The sequence below is a fragment of the Gymnogyps californianus genome, chromosome 23, assembly GCF_018139145.2.
Source record: "Gymnogyps californianus isolate 813 chromosome 23, ASM1813914v2, whole genome shotgun sequence".
Classification (NCBI taxonomy): Eukaryota; Metazoa; Chordata; class Aves; order Accipitriformes; family Cathartidae; genus Gymnogyps; species Gymnogyps californianus.
In genome coordinates this window covers 1,591,260-1,609,244 of record NC_059493.1, presented here as the reverse complement: position 1 = coordinate 1,609,244, position 17,985 = coordinate 1,591,260, and the positions used below count along the sequence as shown (strand labels likewise).

Genomic DNA, 17,985 nt, shown 5'->3' with positions numbered 1-17,985 from the left:
GTCGATAAAGCGAACGGCTTCCGTCTAGCCTGTAGGAATCTTACTGGCAGGAAAAGGATTTTTTTAGCTTTCATTTTAGTTTTCTTTGCTCAGTGAACCATTTGTTTCTCTGAAGACAAATAGGAAAGGAAAAAATTCATCCGTTATACAATCCCCATGATTCATTTTTTGCTGCTCTTTATGTGTTGACACAAACCATGCTGGAGAAGGTGAAGAAAGTATGTTTATTTCTGATTGAAGACTGATTACATCACTATCATGGATAATGTAATAGAATAATTTTATACTCTTGGGAGAAATCTAAGAATAAATATGAAAAAGTAAAATATTTTGTTTCCACTGTCTCTGAAGATGAGTGATGATTAAGTGCTGTATTTACAGGATAGTTATCATACTCTAGACTCTGTGCTGAATAAATATTATCTTGAAAGGGTAAAAAAATCCATTGAAATATTTTAACTCACCACAAAATAAAAAAAAAAAAAAAATCCATGTATTTGTCCAAAGTGAAGGTTAGTTACATGTTAATTATTGAATCCACACAGGATCATTGTCCAAGAAAGCATCCTCTGCTTGCTGACCAGTTCCTCTCCGCAGAAGAAGCCTCGGTGGTTTTCCTTGTCTCGACTGACGAACTACTACTGGTTCTTCAGGCTGCAAGACAGAAACGAAGCAGAAGTCACTCTCTGCCCTGCCGTTCCTGGTTCGGAGCCGGTTTCCGTGCACCTCCCGAGGTCTGCCCAGGCGTCTGCCTGCACCCTTGCCCAGGCAGCCCCAGGAGCATCTCGCTGCCCTTCCCCAGCAGACGGTGCTCACCCCCGCCGCCGCTTTTAGCGGCCGAAGCTCCAGCAAGATCCAGCACTAAAGGCAGATCCCAGGCGAACCGGTACTGCGGCAAACCTGCAACTTTTCTCGTAATGACTAAAGAAATTTTTTACGTGAGCAATGAGGAGACTTCAATTCTAAAAAAATATAAAAGCAAGCTCTTTCTACCTAAAACATATTTGCAAATTTAAGGACAGTTTTGTATTTTATGAAAGAAAATTGCTGTAACAGTTTGAAAAAAGCGTACTTGCTTTACATCCTCAATTTAAATTTGTTTAAGACCTACCAAACCCTGCAAAATTGGCCTTGTTCGTGACCCAACGCATTTTTGGCTGACAAGGAATTTCTCATTCAGCAAGCGTTGGCAGTCTCAGGTTTACACTTTGAGAAATCAGTCCAATGTTTATACTTTACATTAAAGTAATTAATCCGTACACCCGACACCATGAAACAAAGTTGCACGAGCCATTCTGGGGCTTTCAAATTATGATCAAAACAGAAGATATCAGATACACCTTTATTTTCACTTATATTAAAAGGGAAGGGAGACAATTCAATCCTATAATGAGAGAAAGTATTACACACTCTCTCTTCATAGGCAGTGTAATTATTCAGCTGCTCTCTGGAACTGAAATAATGACAAATTAAAATGCCTTTCAATTCCATCTATCTTTTATAACTATTCATCTTCTGGAGTTATTATCACTCTAAAGGCTTCTTTATATTTTAGGCATCAGCCACTATACGTTACAGAAAGCACATGAAAATTGTTACTGCTACCAATAAAAGTTGCAGTCATCAAGGTAAGAAAAAAATCATTTGGCTTGGTTGTAAAGTACACGGCACAACTCAAGTATTTACTATAATTTCCTGAACTTTATTGGAAATCTTATATCAAAGAGTGCATTCATTCTGGGTGAGGATGTGCAGGAGGGAGCTCAACTTCCCAGCACCGGGGATGGGGCTGGAAAAGTCCAGGGGAAACAGAAATAACGTTTTGCATGAAATCTGACACAAACGAAGTCAAGCCAGGAACCACCAAAGCCTTCCTCTAGTCCCATCTCCTGCTTTTTGGCATGTAATAAACTTCCAAAGCCCCCAGAGCAGGGACAGCCGCGAAGGGTGCCCGAGGAGGACGGGCAGAGCACCCATCCAGCGAACGAACGCCCAGGACCAGCCCTCGCAGCGCCCGCCCGGGGCCGGGGGAACGGCACTGCCCTGCCTTCACCGCTCCTCCTGCGCCCACGTTTGCTACATCAGATACCGCAACCAGGAACACGTTTCAGCCACAGCAGGCTGTAAATGTTTGTTTACGCTTTCTTACATAGACTGAAAAAAATATGGAAATGCAATCACGGTGAAGGGTGACATTTCTCCAGGCACGATATTTACAATATTTTGATTAGCTCCGATTTCTGAATAGCCAAGCAGCTTATGTTAATAAAGACCCTATTCCAATTAGACATCTGTGTTCTCAATCAGAGGGAAAAAAAAAAAAAAAAAAAAAAAGAAAAAACCCTGCACAGGCACCAAGCCTGCTGTCATTTGCTCCTCAGCAGGCCATTAATCATCTGGGCTTTCACAGGGTGCAACCCAATGACTAGGTGAAGGGCTGAGCAGAAGGGTCTTCAGAGCACACCTTCCAAACTAGACGTGACCATTCTCAACCCCTAGGAATTCATTTTGACTGAATACTGCACTCCTTTGGTAGGCTGAATTGATTTTACCCCAACGATAGCTGCAGGATCAGGTCCCCTCTCTGCAAAAATCTTAAAATTAATCAGAAAGCATAAGTTTGATAAGGGAAAACTAGACATGTATTAGCATCTATGAATGTGTAAATGAGAGGTTATAAACCCCAGAATACATTTGTGAGCTCTAGATGTGGCAGAGAGGTCTGGCTGATCAAAGAGACAAATAAAGGCGAGAAGATAAAATTCTTCTTTATGGAAGTGGGAATCATTATCCCCATACAGTTAGACTCTTAATTACTAGGGCTGGATCTCAGCCTGCGATCACTGACAGCCAGAACGGTGGAGGATAGCTCACAGCTCTCGCTATCCGGCACATTGTTATAGCATTTGATATATTTGCAACCAGCCCAGAGATGGCACTTACATCAAATGTGGGTCTGGGCTCTGGTACTCTCCCAACAGCATCTTTGGTCCTTTCATCCACAAGCCCCTGAGGAGCTACTTCAGACCTGGAACCAGGCCCTCCGGTGCATCTTCCCCAAACACAGCTATTTTCTCCTGGACGCAGCGATGAACACAGCACCCTGTCCCCAATCCCAGTGCCCACGCATGCTAATTAAAGGAGGCAAGTGCTTTTTGCAAAGCCCTAAGTTAATATTCTGCACGAGCGTTTCTTTGACCCCAGAATTTGAATATCCTCTGGCTTCTTTCACAACTACCCAGGACTTGAATTCTCTGGTTTTTGTTGCAAATCACTTTTAGCAGTGATTTTTCATCTTTACAGTTTACATAAGCCAGAAAAGAGGGAAGTTTTGTTTCTTTCAGCCTATAGCAAGCAGTAAGGAGCAAGGCTGGCATGTGATTCTCTCCCAATATTTCAGCAAGAACGTGTCCTCCTTCCTGCAGCTCCTCATGAGCCGGTGTTTCAGCTGCCACTGGTGTTTCGGCTGCCACCGGTCCCCATAGAAACGGAGCTGCTGGTGCTGACCGCGGTCCAGCCAAAGCGGGCACTGGCACCGCTGCCTGCCTTGCACCTTGCTGGTCATTCTGCGGCTCTTCTGCTCATTGCGGGGAGGAGGAAGGGAGAAGGGGAGATTAAAAAAACCCCACATCTATTTCTGGAAAGCAAGTCAAACAATGACTTAATCATCTCTACACAGTTCATAAATCCCTAATTAAAGGTTTAGTGCTCCTCCTCGCTGCAGATGTTCCAGAGTCCAGCCACATTTCAAAACCTGCTTCTGTGCCGGCGCGTGTGCGTGCAGCCACCAGCGTCGCTTATCAGAGCCCCGAGCTGGAGCTCTACTTTCCTAGCACATTTAAAAGCAGCCCTTGCTCAGCTGCTCTGTGTGAATGCACGTTCCCATCAGAGCGATGATGAACACTGCCTGACCCTTCACGTAAACAGACTGGATGCCAGATTTGTGATGCCTTAAAAGAAATATTCTCCTGTATCTGACTCGCCCCAATTCCTGACTTTATGATAGGTTAAAAAAAGGATGCATTTTTCCTTTATTTTCAAATACACAGCTTAACGTACATGCACCCTGGAGAAAAAATGGGAGCTAGTAGACATTATCTTGCTTTGCATATTCATTGGCCAGAGGGATAAGGACTAGCTCAATATTAGCTACCTCCTCCTGCATCTTTTATTCAACACCAAAATACCAGCCAAGACACTTCCAGCTTCCCCCCTCCCGCCCCCCATTTCCCCCATCTTTTGGTCAAACAACTTCAGTCAGGAGCATTCAGGCGAGCCCCTGAAATTCCCATAAACAAACAGCTCAGCTCTCCCTGCCAGACACCCCCAAAGGAAGAACAGGTCAGCTGCAGGGTACACAGCCTGGCATGCCTGCTTTGCTAACGGAGCTCCAGCACCCTCAGTGCCTGCGCTGAGAAGTGATGGAGGTCCAAATAACATGCCCTGCTAAGCAGTAGTTCAAGGGCTGCTATATGGTGGGTTATTTAAAGCAACTCTAGCAGTGGCTCGGTTGTGTGTTGCTCTCTGGAGGGCTCTCAAGAACTATAATAAATATCCACAGCTTGACTCATTCCTCATAAAAGTTCTTCTCTCCTAAAGCAGCTTTTCAGAACACTCATCTGTCCGGTATTTTTTGGGCGCTACCAGCTTCCAGCCTGCGATCACCTTCCCTGCTAACCTGTCCCAGAACAAAATCCCTTTCCTTTACAAACTGCTCCTCCTTTTTTTTTTTTTTTAATTATATGAAGTATGACAGCTACATAAAATGTTTTGTTGCCTTGGCAACTGCAATCCACTGGCTTCAGACTGAGTTATAAGGAAGAGGACAGTCTTGACACTAACCAACAATAACGAGAACAGCAAAAACCAGTGGGCAAAACACTCGCCAAGGTATGCAGGAGGGACGGCTTCGTCACCTGGCACCCCAATGCAGAGCACATTTGCATTTGCTTCACCCTGCACTTGAGAGCCAAGGTGCTGCGATGACCCAGCCTTGCTCTGGGACAAAGCGGCAGCAGAAACTCGGCAGAAGTACCAGGTCTGGATTTCAAAATTAACTTTCTTTGTATAGAAGAGGTAATCGCTTGTAGAAAGCTACAAAAACCTAGACGCAGCCCTGTCAAAGTCTGTTGTGTTTCTGCTGCCCTGCACATCCCTTTGTGTTGGAAACAGGGCTGAGCTGAGGGCACGTGTCCCTTCAGTCACTCGTACAATAGTCAAGACACGATGTAGAGTAACTTTTCACGATGTGTTCATTTACGGCACTAGAAATGAAGATTTCTTCATCTTTGTCTGTACTATAAATTACTTCTGTAGTCAGGAACATGAGCTGTATGAACTGCTTTACCTTCCTGAATTCTTTTGCTACCTGCTATTATCACAAGCGCTCAACCTGTGCAGCCGGCTCTGTACAAACACCGCATACAAGGCCATCTCTGTGTACATGGCAAATAGAAGAGCTACGGTCATGAGAACCCCCCCGACTCATTCTGGGGCTGCATCTCTGGGTCCAGCCACATTTAGCAGTGCACGTGGCTGTGACAGACCCCTTAGACTATGGGGGAAGAACTGATTCAGGATAAAAGATATGGGTAACTCATTCCCTCAGTCCCATACAGAGGACAATGAAGCTGCAAAAGCAGCTTTAAACAAGGAGAGTAAAATCTGGTTACATACTAATTACAGGGTGGGAAAAGCTTTTGTTGTGCACAAACCCAAGCTGCCAATCTATTGTCTCCCATGCTTCTGCACTTTCCTATAGGCGCTGGACAGATCTGTGCTGTGCTCGGATACTTAGCCTCAAAGAAAATTGTGTAAGAATGAACAATGGATGAAGGAAATAGAATAATCAGAGCAATTTCCCATAGAAATTGGTCAGACGAATGTCTCTAATTGGCATTCCATTATTACATTTGTAACATACTTTCTTTTGAATTTATTACTTTGTTTCCTCTTGTACTGAATGCCCGTGAAAATCTCTTGGGACCAGATTTAAGTCATTATGAATAAATGATAAGAAACTAAATTTAGAAAGACTGATAAGAATATTAATCTGCAGAAGAAGAAGGTCCTTAAAAAAGAAGTGGGAGTCCTGCAGGCCTCTGCGCCACTCTGGGGTTCCCTGCACAGGCTGGCTTGATCCTCACAGAGATGAAAGAGAAATGGGCCTTCCTATCAATAATTCACGTGCTTTCAGAGCTCCAGAAAGCTCTGGGAACGACCGCGACTTCCACCGAGCCTTGACGCTACAACAGTGCAATACCATTTGGCTTGCTGGCGTCCCAGTGAGATGGGCTGGGACACCGGGAGCCCCCGTAAACCAAACCCAGCCCTCCCCACACTGTGTGCTGCTTCCTTCCCGACTGCCCCGTGTGTTCAGGGCAGTGTTTGTCTGCGCCCTGGTGCTTTATCACCACCCCCCTGGTTCCCTGGTGCTTCTGCTCTGGAAGAGTCGCTCTCGTGAGTTTGAGCAACTGCGGGAGGTTCTTCTGCCGAACAGCAGCAATCCCTCCCACCACGGAACGGGATTCCCAGTTTCCCCATCCTACAGCCTGGCCTCCTGCCATGCACGCTCAGTCGGGGAGTTGAGGGTCTTCTCCTCGATGGGCAGCAATAAATGAATGTGAATTATTGTCTCAACTCCTGCTGATTCTTTACCCAGATACTCCCTTCAATCCCGAGCTCTGCAGTGAATACAGCCCCTGTTAGGCTCCTACTCCAGCTACAGAACAAGAGATGAAGCAGAAAGATCCTTAGCTTTGCAATTTTTGTCAGAGTAAGTTGGAAGAAAACATTTGGGAAAGCAATAGATGCAGAAGGAATTAACTTTCTGCAGAACTGTCTAAGTGTGGAGATGACACTCTGCTAATTGCAGGTGACTGAACAACAAAAGCAGAAGGTGTGGGTATAAAAGAGAGGATGCGAGGCACCCTCTCGATACTGAAAAGAAGTAGCGCACCTTTTCTGCACATCTCTTCCTGTCCGTGAGGCTGCTCTGATTTGAAATGAACTCCTTTATCCTTTGCAATCATACCAGCAGCAACAACAGCAATAATAATACCAACTCAGAAGGACTGGCAGGGGAAGGATAAATTACAGCTCTGTGCTGGGGCAGCACATCACAGCTGCTCTCATTCCCGGTTTCTGCTGGGAAGAGCTGTCAGCTCTATTTTCCAGCAGTGGGGATTTGTTGCACTGGGCCCAGACACCGACCCCGTTGGCACTGTCCTGCATGCTGCGCACGTAACCTGGTGGAGCAGGGATACACCATCAGTGAGATGTGCTAAAAGAGAAAGGGAGGGAAGTAAAGGACTTACTGAAGGTCCCAGATTGCTCGTGGCACAGCCTAAAACCACGTCTCACTCGCCTGACCCCAGCCCTCTTCTCTAGACAAAACATCTAGACTGGGAGGTGTGCTGGATCACTACAGCCACTCAACAACTGCCTCCCCTTCCACTCCACCCATCCTCTGCAAAGAGGGGGAGGGAGAACACCACCTCATTAGCAAGTCTGACACATCAGTTCCTTCCACTAATTGAGATCCTGAATATGACTACATGCTCAGGTCCAGGAAGGGTAGCATTTGGAAGACATTCAAATGCTCCATGAATAAATAGGACAGAGCTAACGTGAATAATACCAGGAATCTTCAAAGGTCTAACATCAGCTGGGGAAGGTCTGTGTTTATCCTTTGGTAGCTTAAGCAAAATTAGACATTAGTACTTATTGCTGGTTCTGATCATCCTGCCTCATCTTTCAGACTGCCCGTAAAGCTACCTGAAGTATTTCAGTAACTAATGACACCTTTTATATCGCTCTTCTAATCTGGGCAGTCCTGAGTGCTTCGTCCTGAAACGGTTCCCAAAGCTCACATGTAAGTGTATTAAGAGAGATTAGTTCATTAATCTACTCTCTGGTACCATGTATCTTTATCACTTCATTTTAATAATTTGTACTAATTGACAGAGCAGACTCCCTCCAAGTCTCAAAGTTGGGTAATACATAATTGCTCTAAATCACAGCAAAAATATTTTCACTTGGAAACACCTAATCCCATTACGCTCCCAGTGCCTGTTCTGAGGTTTAACACATGAAAGAAGCTGCAAACTCGGTATCATTAAGCACGAATGCTTGTGGCATCAGGACCCGACATCGTTAACGTCTTGGGTCACTGCTGCCCATTTCTTCTTCATCCGTCCCAAACCAGCAGGCACTGCTCAGCTTGAGGAGAGGATGGGCAGATATTTGGGTTCCCCAGCATCCTCTGACATGTTTGAGTGGGGAGGGACAGCAAACCTATATCCTGGCCGAGGACACAGGGAAGAGATGTGCAAAGCTATAAGGTACTCTGTGCTGTAAACGCATACAGCGCTGTCGCGAGCAGAACAAAGGAGTGCTCCTGCCCAAGAGCCGATAATCTATGAAGGACAAGCTGAGGACGAGGGGTGTCCCCTGAGGACGTGTGGAATGATAGCCGTGGCGGGGGGGGGGTCCTGAGAAAGGGGGCTAGAGGAGGGGTCTGCAGGAGAGAAGGAAGGTGTTCAGGAAAGCAGGACAGCCCCTTAACACACTTCAGCTCCCCAGGCAGGAGCCCCTGTCCCCGGGACATCTGCAGGCTCACGACTCTCCAGCCCCAGCCGAGCCTGCAGGACTGTCCCAGAGCCCGCAGGCAGAAACCCAGGAAACCAGGACAAACCTCCAGCAGCGAAATGCAGCAGGCTGTGTGGAACGCGCGAGGAGCTGACAGCAGGTTTCGCTGGGGCATGCCGTGACTGGCAGGAAATTAAGAGCAAACAGCACTCTCCGCTTCGGTGGGACTCCGGGAAGCCCATCCGAGCTCAGCCCTGCATTTCTCAAGCTGGAGGTGCCTCCGGTATCTGTGTTTGCAAAACCCAGAGCTCCTCAGATGAGAGGGTTATCGGAGTGTAAAGCATTATTTTTTTTATATATATATATATATATTCATCTAGGCAGACACAGACAGACAGGAGGCCACCGGGAAAAGCACGAAGATACCCACTTGGTCTGATGTTTGGAGCCCTTCAGGTGCGCGTGGTACTGCTCTATCGAGTTCAGGGTGACGTTGCAGATGTTGCACGTGTAGCTGCGCTTCAGGCCTGCGAAGAAAACCCAGAGTCATTAATTGTGCACTGCCCTCAGCACCAGCCGTGCATTTCGGTGTAGGCTGAGGGCAAGCTCAGGGCTGCACTGGGAGGAAAAACATCTTCGTGCCTGGGCTACAGACTATTCAGAATCAAAATGGCAGCTGGAAAGTACAAATGAGTGAAAATGGCTGAAGAAAGGGGGGGGGGGGGGAGCATTATCCCTTGCCCCCCAGCAAACTTCTAATTAATTAGAAGACACTCAGATCTCAAATTTCATTTCCAGTTTCCCAGACATTTCTCTTTACAGTAACCCATCTATTTACTTTCCAGGCCAGAGCATCCAAGCATTAGTGAAGAGTGAAGCCTAAAGGAATATTTTTAAGAGGCATAGACCGAGCAGAACGAAGCAGGGTTCAAAGGCAAATCCCTCCTGGAGACCATGGTCCCCGCAGTTCATCAGCACCGGCATCCCTCTCCTGTGACTTTCTCACAAAGCATCATTGGACTCAGACTAATGAGCACACGAGGCCCCATTTATTCCTCTGGTTTTTTGTAAGCGATCACAATTCAGGGCAATTCCTCATCAGTGTATTTAGGAGCCAGATCACTTAGGAACCTTTTTTTCCCCAAAGGGATCCACTCTGATTTGTCCATCGAAGTGAATGGCTGTGTTTGCGGAATGCAGCCGCTGATCTCCAAGAGCCGGTGACTCGGCAGCCTTCGTCTGAAGGTCAAAGCTGGAAGCCTGGCGCGGGTACCAGGTGGCCATCCAAAAGCTGGAAGGCAGAGCTCGTTTGCCTGACGGATTTACTCTTGGCTGCAATACCTGTCTACAGCCCCTGACCGCAAAGCAGCCCTTGCTCTGCTAATTTTAGCCCTTCACAGATACAATAACAAACAACTATTTATAAAGCTGTTGTTCTTGCTGCTGGCCAACTGAGTACCACTGAACTAGAAATAACATCTCAGTGGGTTCATCGCAGTAGAAACACTATGAAATTTTGTTGTTGTTTTTGTTTTGTGGGAGTTTGGGGGGGTTTGTTTTGTTTGTTTGCTTTTTACCTTCTAACAAATCTCTTGGCTGCCTCTGCTACTTTCCATTTCATTGTTTATTTGATTGCCACAGTTACAAGTGATTTTCTAAGTAAATATACTGCATCTTACTTTATTGCGATGTAAATTGCAGAGAACACGATCTAAGTGCAGCAGTGCAGTTGGCTGAGCAAGTTAATGCAGGCGCAGACAGGGCAGGTGACTGTGCTGGACTCCGGAGAAGCGCACAGGTCATATGCATGCAAGGTTTATCTCCTGCTAGCAAAAAGGAGACAAATGGCGTCAGCAGCACTGAACCAAACCATGCAAACACCCCCAGAGCAACAGAAATGGGGACTATGGCCTGTACCGCTCCCTGGGTCATGAGAGGGCAAAAGCTGAACCCTCAGAAGGGGCCGCTGGACACACGGAAGACACACGCACACACCCCCCTCACCCCGAGGAGCAGCACCCATGGCTCCCCGCGCAGGAAAAGTGCTTGGTTTAAACAGCATCTCTTTCCTAATTCACTGCTCTGCCTCTGGGCACAGATTGCAGGGAAGAAAAAAAAACCAGGCAATTAAGCAGATTCATGCACATCTCAAACAGAAGCCGCGAAGTGATTTATAAGCAAAGTCACAGAAACCATCTCTCGGCACATTCACTGGAAAACATCCGAGCTGAAGAACTAAACCCAACAAAATCAGCCTGTGCTTCGCTTATTCAGCTAAGCTCAAACTTCACGTCTCTGAGACATCCACTGCAGACAAGACATTTATTCACCCAAAGAGCGTGCATGCACAGAACATGAATAGGAGACTTTGCAGGATTATAACGGCAGGCACTGCCGACGAGAGCACGATAATAAGAGAAGAGACACCTTTCTCTGTATGCAACTCAGAAATGTCTCCAAACCGTGTTCAACTAATTGTCATGTAAGGTAAAAAAGGCAAGACAGGAGATGATTTATGGATACAATAAAAATTGCTCATTTAAAAATTGTAATAGCTTTTACATTGCTACCAAAGTTCAGTTTTTTACTGGAGATTGATACTCAGACTGGGACAGTTATTATGGCTTTTCTTCCGATACCATCCTTTCCACTCAATGTTATTTCAGACCTTCTAATAAAGTGAATTGTCCTGGGTGGGTCTCAGGGAAGGGGGAAGAAGGTCAGGGTTATGGATGCAACTGCCGTACAGAGTTGCCTGAGAAAAACAGTCGCCTGAGATGCCCAGAGAGATACAAAAAACGCTTTTCTCAACACTATCTATTGTACTAAATAGGAAAATTATTTCTTCCTCATTTAACAGCTTGCATCTGAAAATTATAATTTAATGACTTAAGGCTGAGAGTATTTTCAGTTCTCAGCAGGACAAGGAAACCAAGACTTTGCCATCTCTGAAAAGCTGAAAACCTAAAAATAGGAACCCAGCAGACAGGCAGCAATCAGAATTAGAGGTGAAGGAGAAAAGGCCTTTTCCCAAGACAGCATGCTGCCCAGTGGCTGCTGAAAATGGCTGACACTATATTTGATTCGTGTCAGTTTAGATTTCCTGGAAAAATGCACAGTTTGGTCCATTTCTGAGGCATTTATTCTTAGTGCCCTAGTGCACTCCTCCCTCCCTCTGGAGAGGATATTAGCCTGCCTAGCACGTGATAGATCAAGTAATTATTTATACACTAATGTTCTATTTTGCCTTTCTAGACAGGTTTTCACCCAAAACATTCCTCAATGACTTTTGCAATCTCAGAAGAACACGATGCTGCCGGGGAAATTCCTCCACACCTGCAAAAGCTGCAAAAGCAGATTCAATTCGTTTCTTTTTTTTTTTTTTTAATTTCTTTCTCCTTCCATAAGGAAGTGACCTGGGCCAAGAGACGGACCACTAGCTGGGTTCAACATCTATTTTTTGTGGGAGAAACGAGAAGCCTCTTTTAGGAACTATGGCAACAACAAAACCAGATATTGCAGAAGGGAGCAGAGTGCGGCTGAATGTACATTAAACGCCTGTTTCCCTTCTGGACATCCCTGAGAGGGAGAGCAATCTGAGGGCTCTTACTCCTGGTATGTAGGGCAAAACCTGACATGAATTAAGCATATAAATGCAGCCTAAGCGTTTCCAGACCCTGATTCTGTTGTCTCCCTTACTCTGCTGATTGTCAGAGAGTGGTTTCTTCTATTCTCCTCTCTTTTGTATTTTAACATCCTAATAATTCCCTTGGCATCACAGACTGCATTAGCATCGCTGACATTACACGTACATTGGCATTACAGTAAACCATTGATGCTAAAGTAATTTCTGTCCTGTCCTCCTAGAAAAAAAGTGAATTGCAAATTTTAGAGTCTCTGCGGTCGTGTTTCTGCTTTGCACTGATTCACTTCCACGAAGATCTGAACAGAACGTTTCAAGCTTAATTGAAGGGATCCGCTTAAAAATACCAGAGTTGTGGGATTCTTAGCACGGGCTGCTGTGTTCTGTAGGAACAGTTTTAATGTACCATGTAATAGTCTCTTTTGACTTTCTACAATATTGTTTCTCTGCAGAAATTGTTAAAACAATTCATTAGAACAAGTGATGTATGGCAGTCTCAAATTTGATCAGTTTACCATAATTAACTGCATGGGCTATATACACACTTACCATTCCCCAGCTGTACCTACAGACTCCCAAAAAATCACTTGTCTTTTTTTGAACTTCAGACACTAGCTATACTAACAGTCCCACTTTTCTCAAGCGCCTCTTACATCTTTCACCTAGGAATTTGGCCCAACATAAAGTTAAACACCTTCTTTAAAAAATATTTCAAAAATATTCAGATGAGTACTTGAAAATAGCAAGCAAGCGATAATACAGAAGTATTTAAATAGTCACCTATATTTTTATGTGTCGTGCTGCGGCATGGAACAAAAAAATCAAACTGCAAATGTGCTTACGGATGCTCTCCTTACTGAATTTATTCTTGATGCAGCAGCAATGGTTTTATAGTCAAACCCTCTGTCCATAGCTCCTGTTTCCTTTATTAAGCCAATAGGTGCCAGAAACCACGTACATTCGTGCCACAACACAGGGGAAAGGACGGGGAAGGCAGTGCATGGCTGACACGGGCAGTGCGTTAGCACCCTGCTGCAGACTGAGCCCTCGGACCATGCCACGATCGCCGCACGGCAGAGATCAGGACTGGGGAAGTAAGAAACTGGTAATACTTTAAATTAAGGTAATAAGGTTCTAATGCTCAGCAGCTAATTTAACAGCATACATTAACAGCAGCCTTATTGAATCTTAATTACTTGTGTAGAAGGAAACACCATCAGCGATTACAGTTCCTAACTGGGGACACTGATTTTTTTCCACCAGCATGTCAAGGCTGCTCATGATGATGAACGAGGGGGAATCCTGTCCCCCCTCCCCGCATCCAGCACTGGGGGGACTCAGCGCTGCTCCGCCGCAGCAGCTCTTTCCATCGGCTGGAAAATGCGGCCGCAGAACGGGCCGATTCTGTGAACTCGCTTGTGCTCAGCAGAATCACACGGCTGCTAGCGCACACGGCTACGTTTTAGATGGACGCAAACATTGCCGGGGCTGGACCGGCCGGTTGGGAAGATGCCAGAAGCCGCACCGTGCTCCCCAACACCGCGCTGCCCCGGAGCAGACGCGCTCCTGCTCGCCTCGTGCCCCTGCGCCCGGGATCGTTGTTCCTGCGGCAGGACAAGGGCTGCGGGACCTCTCAGCTGAAATCCGGCATCCTGAGACGGACTTGTACAGGAAAAGTCTTGAGTGTGACACGAACTCCACCGAAACGAGACACAGAGAAAGGAAACTAGCCTCAGATGAACTGCAGGATGAAACCACAGGCAACAATCACCTCCAGAGTATCAAAATTAACAGTATTTGATCTCACTGGAGCTCACCAAAGCTGCCAACTTGGCCGAAACTATGGTTTCATAAAATACACCCAACCAAAGTGTGCTGGAGTCGAGCATTAGCACAGCAGGCAGTCTGCAATATGAAGGTGGTCCCAACCAGAGCAGCCCGTGCTAGGAAATGCTGTGCTCTGTCTGTATTCACATCTACTTCTGCATCCTCACGACACATCAGCATTCCCTCCCCTGCATCATGACATGCATTCATGTAAAATTGAATGCGCTCCTATATCCATTAAATAAAATATTAACAAGTAAAGTCATTAATGTCATTCTGCATAAAATGCATTAAAAGACATTCCAGGGGAGTACTTGTTAAATCGCTTTTTACTAACCAAAAGTGACAGCACAGAACGAAAAGTATTTATAAGGCATACAAAGAAATTATGAGCAGAGAAGGAAAATGAAACTGAGCTCTTTGCCTGATTTTGCAAGATACCATCTGCAACTATGACAATTTACCTGAAAATACAAAGGCTTCAGGTGACAACAGCCCTGTGCAGCCGTCCCGATCCTGCTTTACTGCAGAGGCTGCTGTATTTTATTTTAGGCATTCACAGTGTAATCCCCTTGAGGGGCACCAGTTTCTGGTGCTTTTCTTGTTCACCAGGGACCAAGTGCCCCAGGAAGAAGACCCACGTTCCTGCGATTTACAGGATCCCATCTAATCAGCTCCAGGTACACAAGGCTGGCCCTGAATCTGTCTCCATCGCTACGTAAAATTCAAGTTTTACTGGCAGGCATCAAAGAGAGCCCAAGGTACCTTGGCAAGTTGTTTGTTGTCATGCAAAAAGGCGCTGAAGCGCAGGTTATAGGCACTGACGAGATGAAGGAGGGTCTGTCTGCACGTTAAATCTTCTGCTCATTTTGTTCATTCAAAGGTGTACATAGAGGAAAGAAAGGGAGAGGGAAAGGGCACACTGAATCCACGTAACAGAGCCCAGACTTTCAAACACTGCACCAGCCTTCGGAGAGAGAGCATTTTGCTGTGGGGTCTTGGCTCAGCACCAGCAATAAGCAGAGTCCGTTATTAATTAAATTCCCCGTGAATGAGATCTGCCAGTCTCTGTTGCGAGGCCTCTGCCCCTGCAGAGCCCACCTGCGTCAGAGGAGGAACGAAAGACAGCTCAGCGATGGATAATGCCAGACGTGAAGTAAAACTGGTGAAATGGGACCTGATGGAGCAAAACCGCAATTCTCTTTCTGCCTGGCGCAGGCTGTGGGAAGGCAAGAGCTGCCAGACGGAGCCGCGCCGGTGCCTCCAACGGAGCAGCTTCTGCTCCGTGTTGCTGAACAGGCGCAAGCTGTTGGGGGAAGAGCCCAGAATTCAGGGCTTGGTACCATACCCACCAGTTCTGTCTTTTTATGATCCACTCCGGGATCGACTGGGGCACGGCGGCAGCCAGAGGAGGCAGCTCTGCAGGAAGAAAACTCCTAATTTCTTCCTCTTTCAGGGTATGTCCACACGCTCTCCTAACAAGTAAGAGCAGAGGGGTTTCCAGGCCAGCCCTCGGAGCAGGGGGTCCTGGACCGGCTCTGCCGGCAAGGCTGGAAAGCCGCACGACGCTGCTCGGAGAGACCGCGCTGGAGCCTGCCCAGAGCAGCGGCGTGCACTGCCGCATCACCCACAAAGCGCCCTCCACTCGGCCAAAGCACGTGAACTGTGTGACCGTGCACTCGCTTGTACTGCAGCTTTGGCTCAATACAGACCACAGAAACGGTGCTGTTAGTGAGGTTTCTTTTCCCTTTTTTTCCCCCTCCTCTTTCTCATTTCTGAGAAGAAAATAAGACTTCAAAATTGCAGGATGAGCACTTGGCGAGAAGAATCAATGCTTTTGTTTCCTATAAATATCAGTTGTCCAAAAATATATCTCTATTCTTATTTCCCTAAATACACACTCATATTTATCAATAAATATTTTATTATAGCCATTACCAAAACATCAAAGGCTGCTGAAATGTTGTACTTCAACTGACACTGCTTGTTCCAGGCTCACACAATGCATCAAATGTTTGTCTCCCACAGTAGTCAAAATAGAATTAATATTTAAGTTGTGATGGGAGAAGCCACCAGGAATAGCGTGGAAAGGAAATGAGTTTGCATTCTAGCGAATACCGAGATACCAAAACAAGCGCAGAGCAGGGAGAGCAGATGGCTATAACCCCTACCATGTACTGCCGAACACCAAACCCACCGGACATCGAAAGCAATGGGCAGACAAGATTTCACTGACAACCTGGGACAGACCGCCACTGGGTATCTCTGAACTGCCACTGTTATCATTTCTCTTGAAGTCAGATATGACTTTATCTGCCAACATAAGGCTATTTTCTCGGACAGAAGGCAGATCTCATTCCATGTTGGCTATTGCAGAGATCTGCCTTCTACATCCATAGAGACCTGCTCTAGCCTCACAGGTAAACGCATACAGGAGAGCATATCACACCCCCTAGTTAAAAAAAAAACTGTGAAAAAGAGGATTAGCCAGCCGTACTGCTATTCCAGCAGGAGAGGCAAGCTCTGCAGGACACCATCAGCAGGCTCAAGGACATCTTCCTTGGCTCACTGAGTCTGACTGTGCAGCTCGTCGGCGTCAGAAAGCACTGGACACCCGTGAACTGCAGACTCTGAAACAACAGCCTGGGAGAGCCCAACCAGAGGACCAAAGCTGGCCTCCCCCTGTACCTGGGGATGTGTACAGCCACGGCACAGCCCTGCAGTCCCCCTCTCCTGCAATCGATGGACGCTGGCAGGACCACACTAGATTCAGCTGCAAATCCCAACCATGCACAGAACCACCATAAAGCTAAAAACCAACATGGGCTGATGAGTATGTAAAGCCCTCCAATTTCAACTCTCCTAGGCACAAGCTAAATGAATAAACCACTTCACAATTGATTTATTTACAGTTAATGACATCCTCAGCCACTCTTGAGCTTGGCACAGTTCAAAGTACTAAGCACTTCCATGTTATTGTCCCAGGTTTTATTTCCCCGCATATTTTCAACAGCGGGCAGTGACTCAGCCACATGAATCATTTATGGCATTGTGAGTCACACTAGGTAGCACACAAGGATCTGGATAATCATTACAAGGTTTATTTGAGATCAAGAAATGCACAATATACTGCATAGTCATTAGTATTTAAAGGAAAATTATTTCATCTAGCAAGGAAAAAAAAAAAGGTATTTTAAAATGTTAATGCAATATCTTGCTGGCAAACCAGACTTCCTCTCCCGCATGGTTTTGAAAATCAAACCTGCACTTTTTCCTCAGCCTACTTCAGCCAAATACATTGTGTGCATACAGGATTATAATCAAGACCACAGAGAAAACTTTCAACAGGAGGCTCGTACCTCTCCTCCTGTAATTACACCTCTATATTAAAGAGGCGCTTTGTTCAGAATTCAGTCTTAGCTGCATCCTCAGCCGGTATAAATTAGCACATCTCCACCAACAGGCACAGTGTGACGGAGCCGGTCCTTCATCGGTGCCAGGCAGCGGCTGCGACCGGGAGGGACCGGGGATGCTCAGGGGCTCTGGCAGCTGCGGCTACCGGCCAGGCTGCGGCTCCGCATGAGGGGGGCTCCCTCCAGGAGGGGTGCAAGGCCCAAAGATGGGTCATGCCGGGGCGCAGCCCCCACAGGGACCCCGCAGGTGCCAGCACCCACAGAGCCAGGAGCACCCATGGCTTGACCTCCTGGCAGGGCCAGGATGGACGGACAGACAGACAGATGGACGGCTGCTCTCCCTTCAGTGGAAACACGGAAATCTTGTGTTTAACATACCCATAGCAAATGCTCGGTTCCTCTTTTCTGCTGCTGACCCAGGGCCATTGCAGTGTTTTACAAGCACTAATTAAATTACAGAAGACAGCTAATGCCCCGCTCTCCATCAGGGAGATGTAGGGAGTGCTCTGCCTC

At 46.5% G+C, this 17,985-nt stretch overlaps 1 protein-coding gene across 2 annotated transcripts in view; it reads right to left on the bottom strand.

Annotated features, from left to right (window-relative positions):
- Positions 1–217: 217 nt before the first annotated feature.
- ZMAT4 (zinc finger matrin-type 4) overlaps positions 218–17,985 on the bottom strand; it is a 113,163-nt gene continuing 95,395 nt past the window's right edge. For both annotated transcript variants that reach the window (XM_050910211.1, XM_050910210.1), the window contains exons 6-7: positions 9,020–9,116; positions 218–654 (exon numbers count right to left, since the gene is read on the bottom strand). In XM_050910211.1, coding sequence (XP_050766168.1) covers positions 639–654; positions 9,020–9,116 — 113 coding nt within the window. In that variant the 3' untranslated portion in view covers positions 218–638. The remainder of the gene's footprint in view (positions 655–9,019; positions 9,117–17,985) is intronic.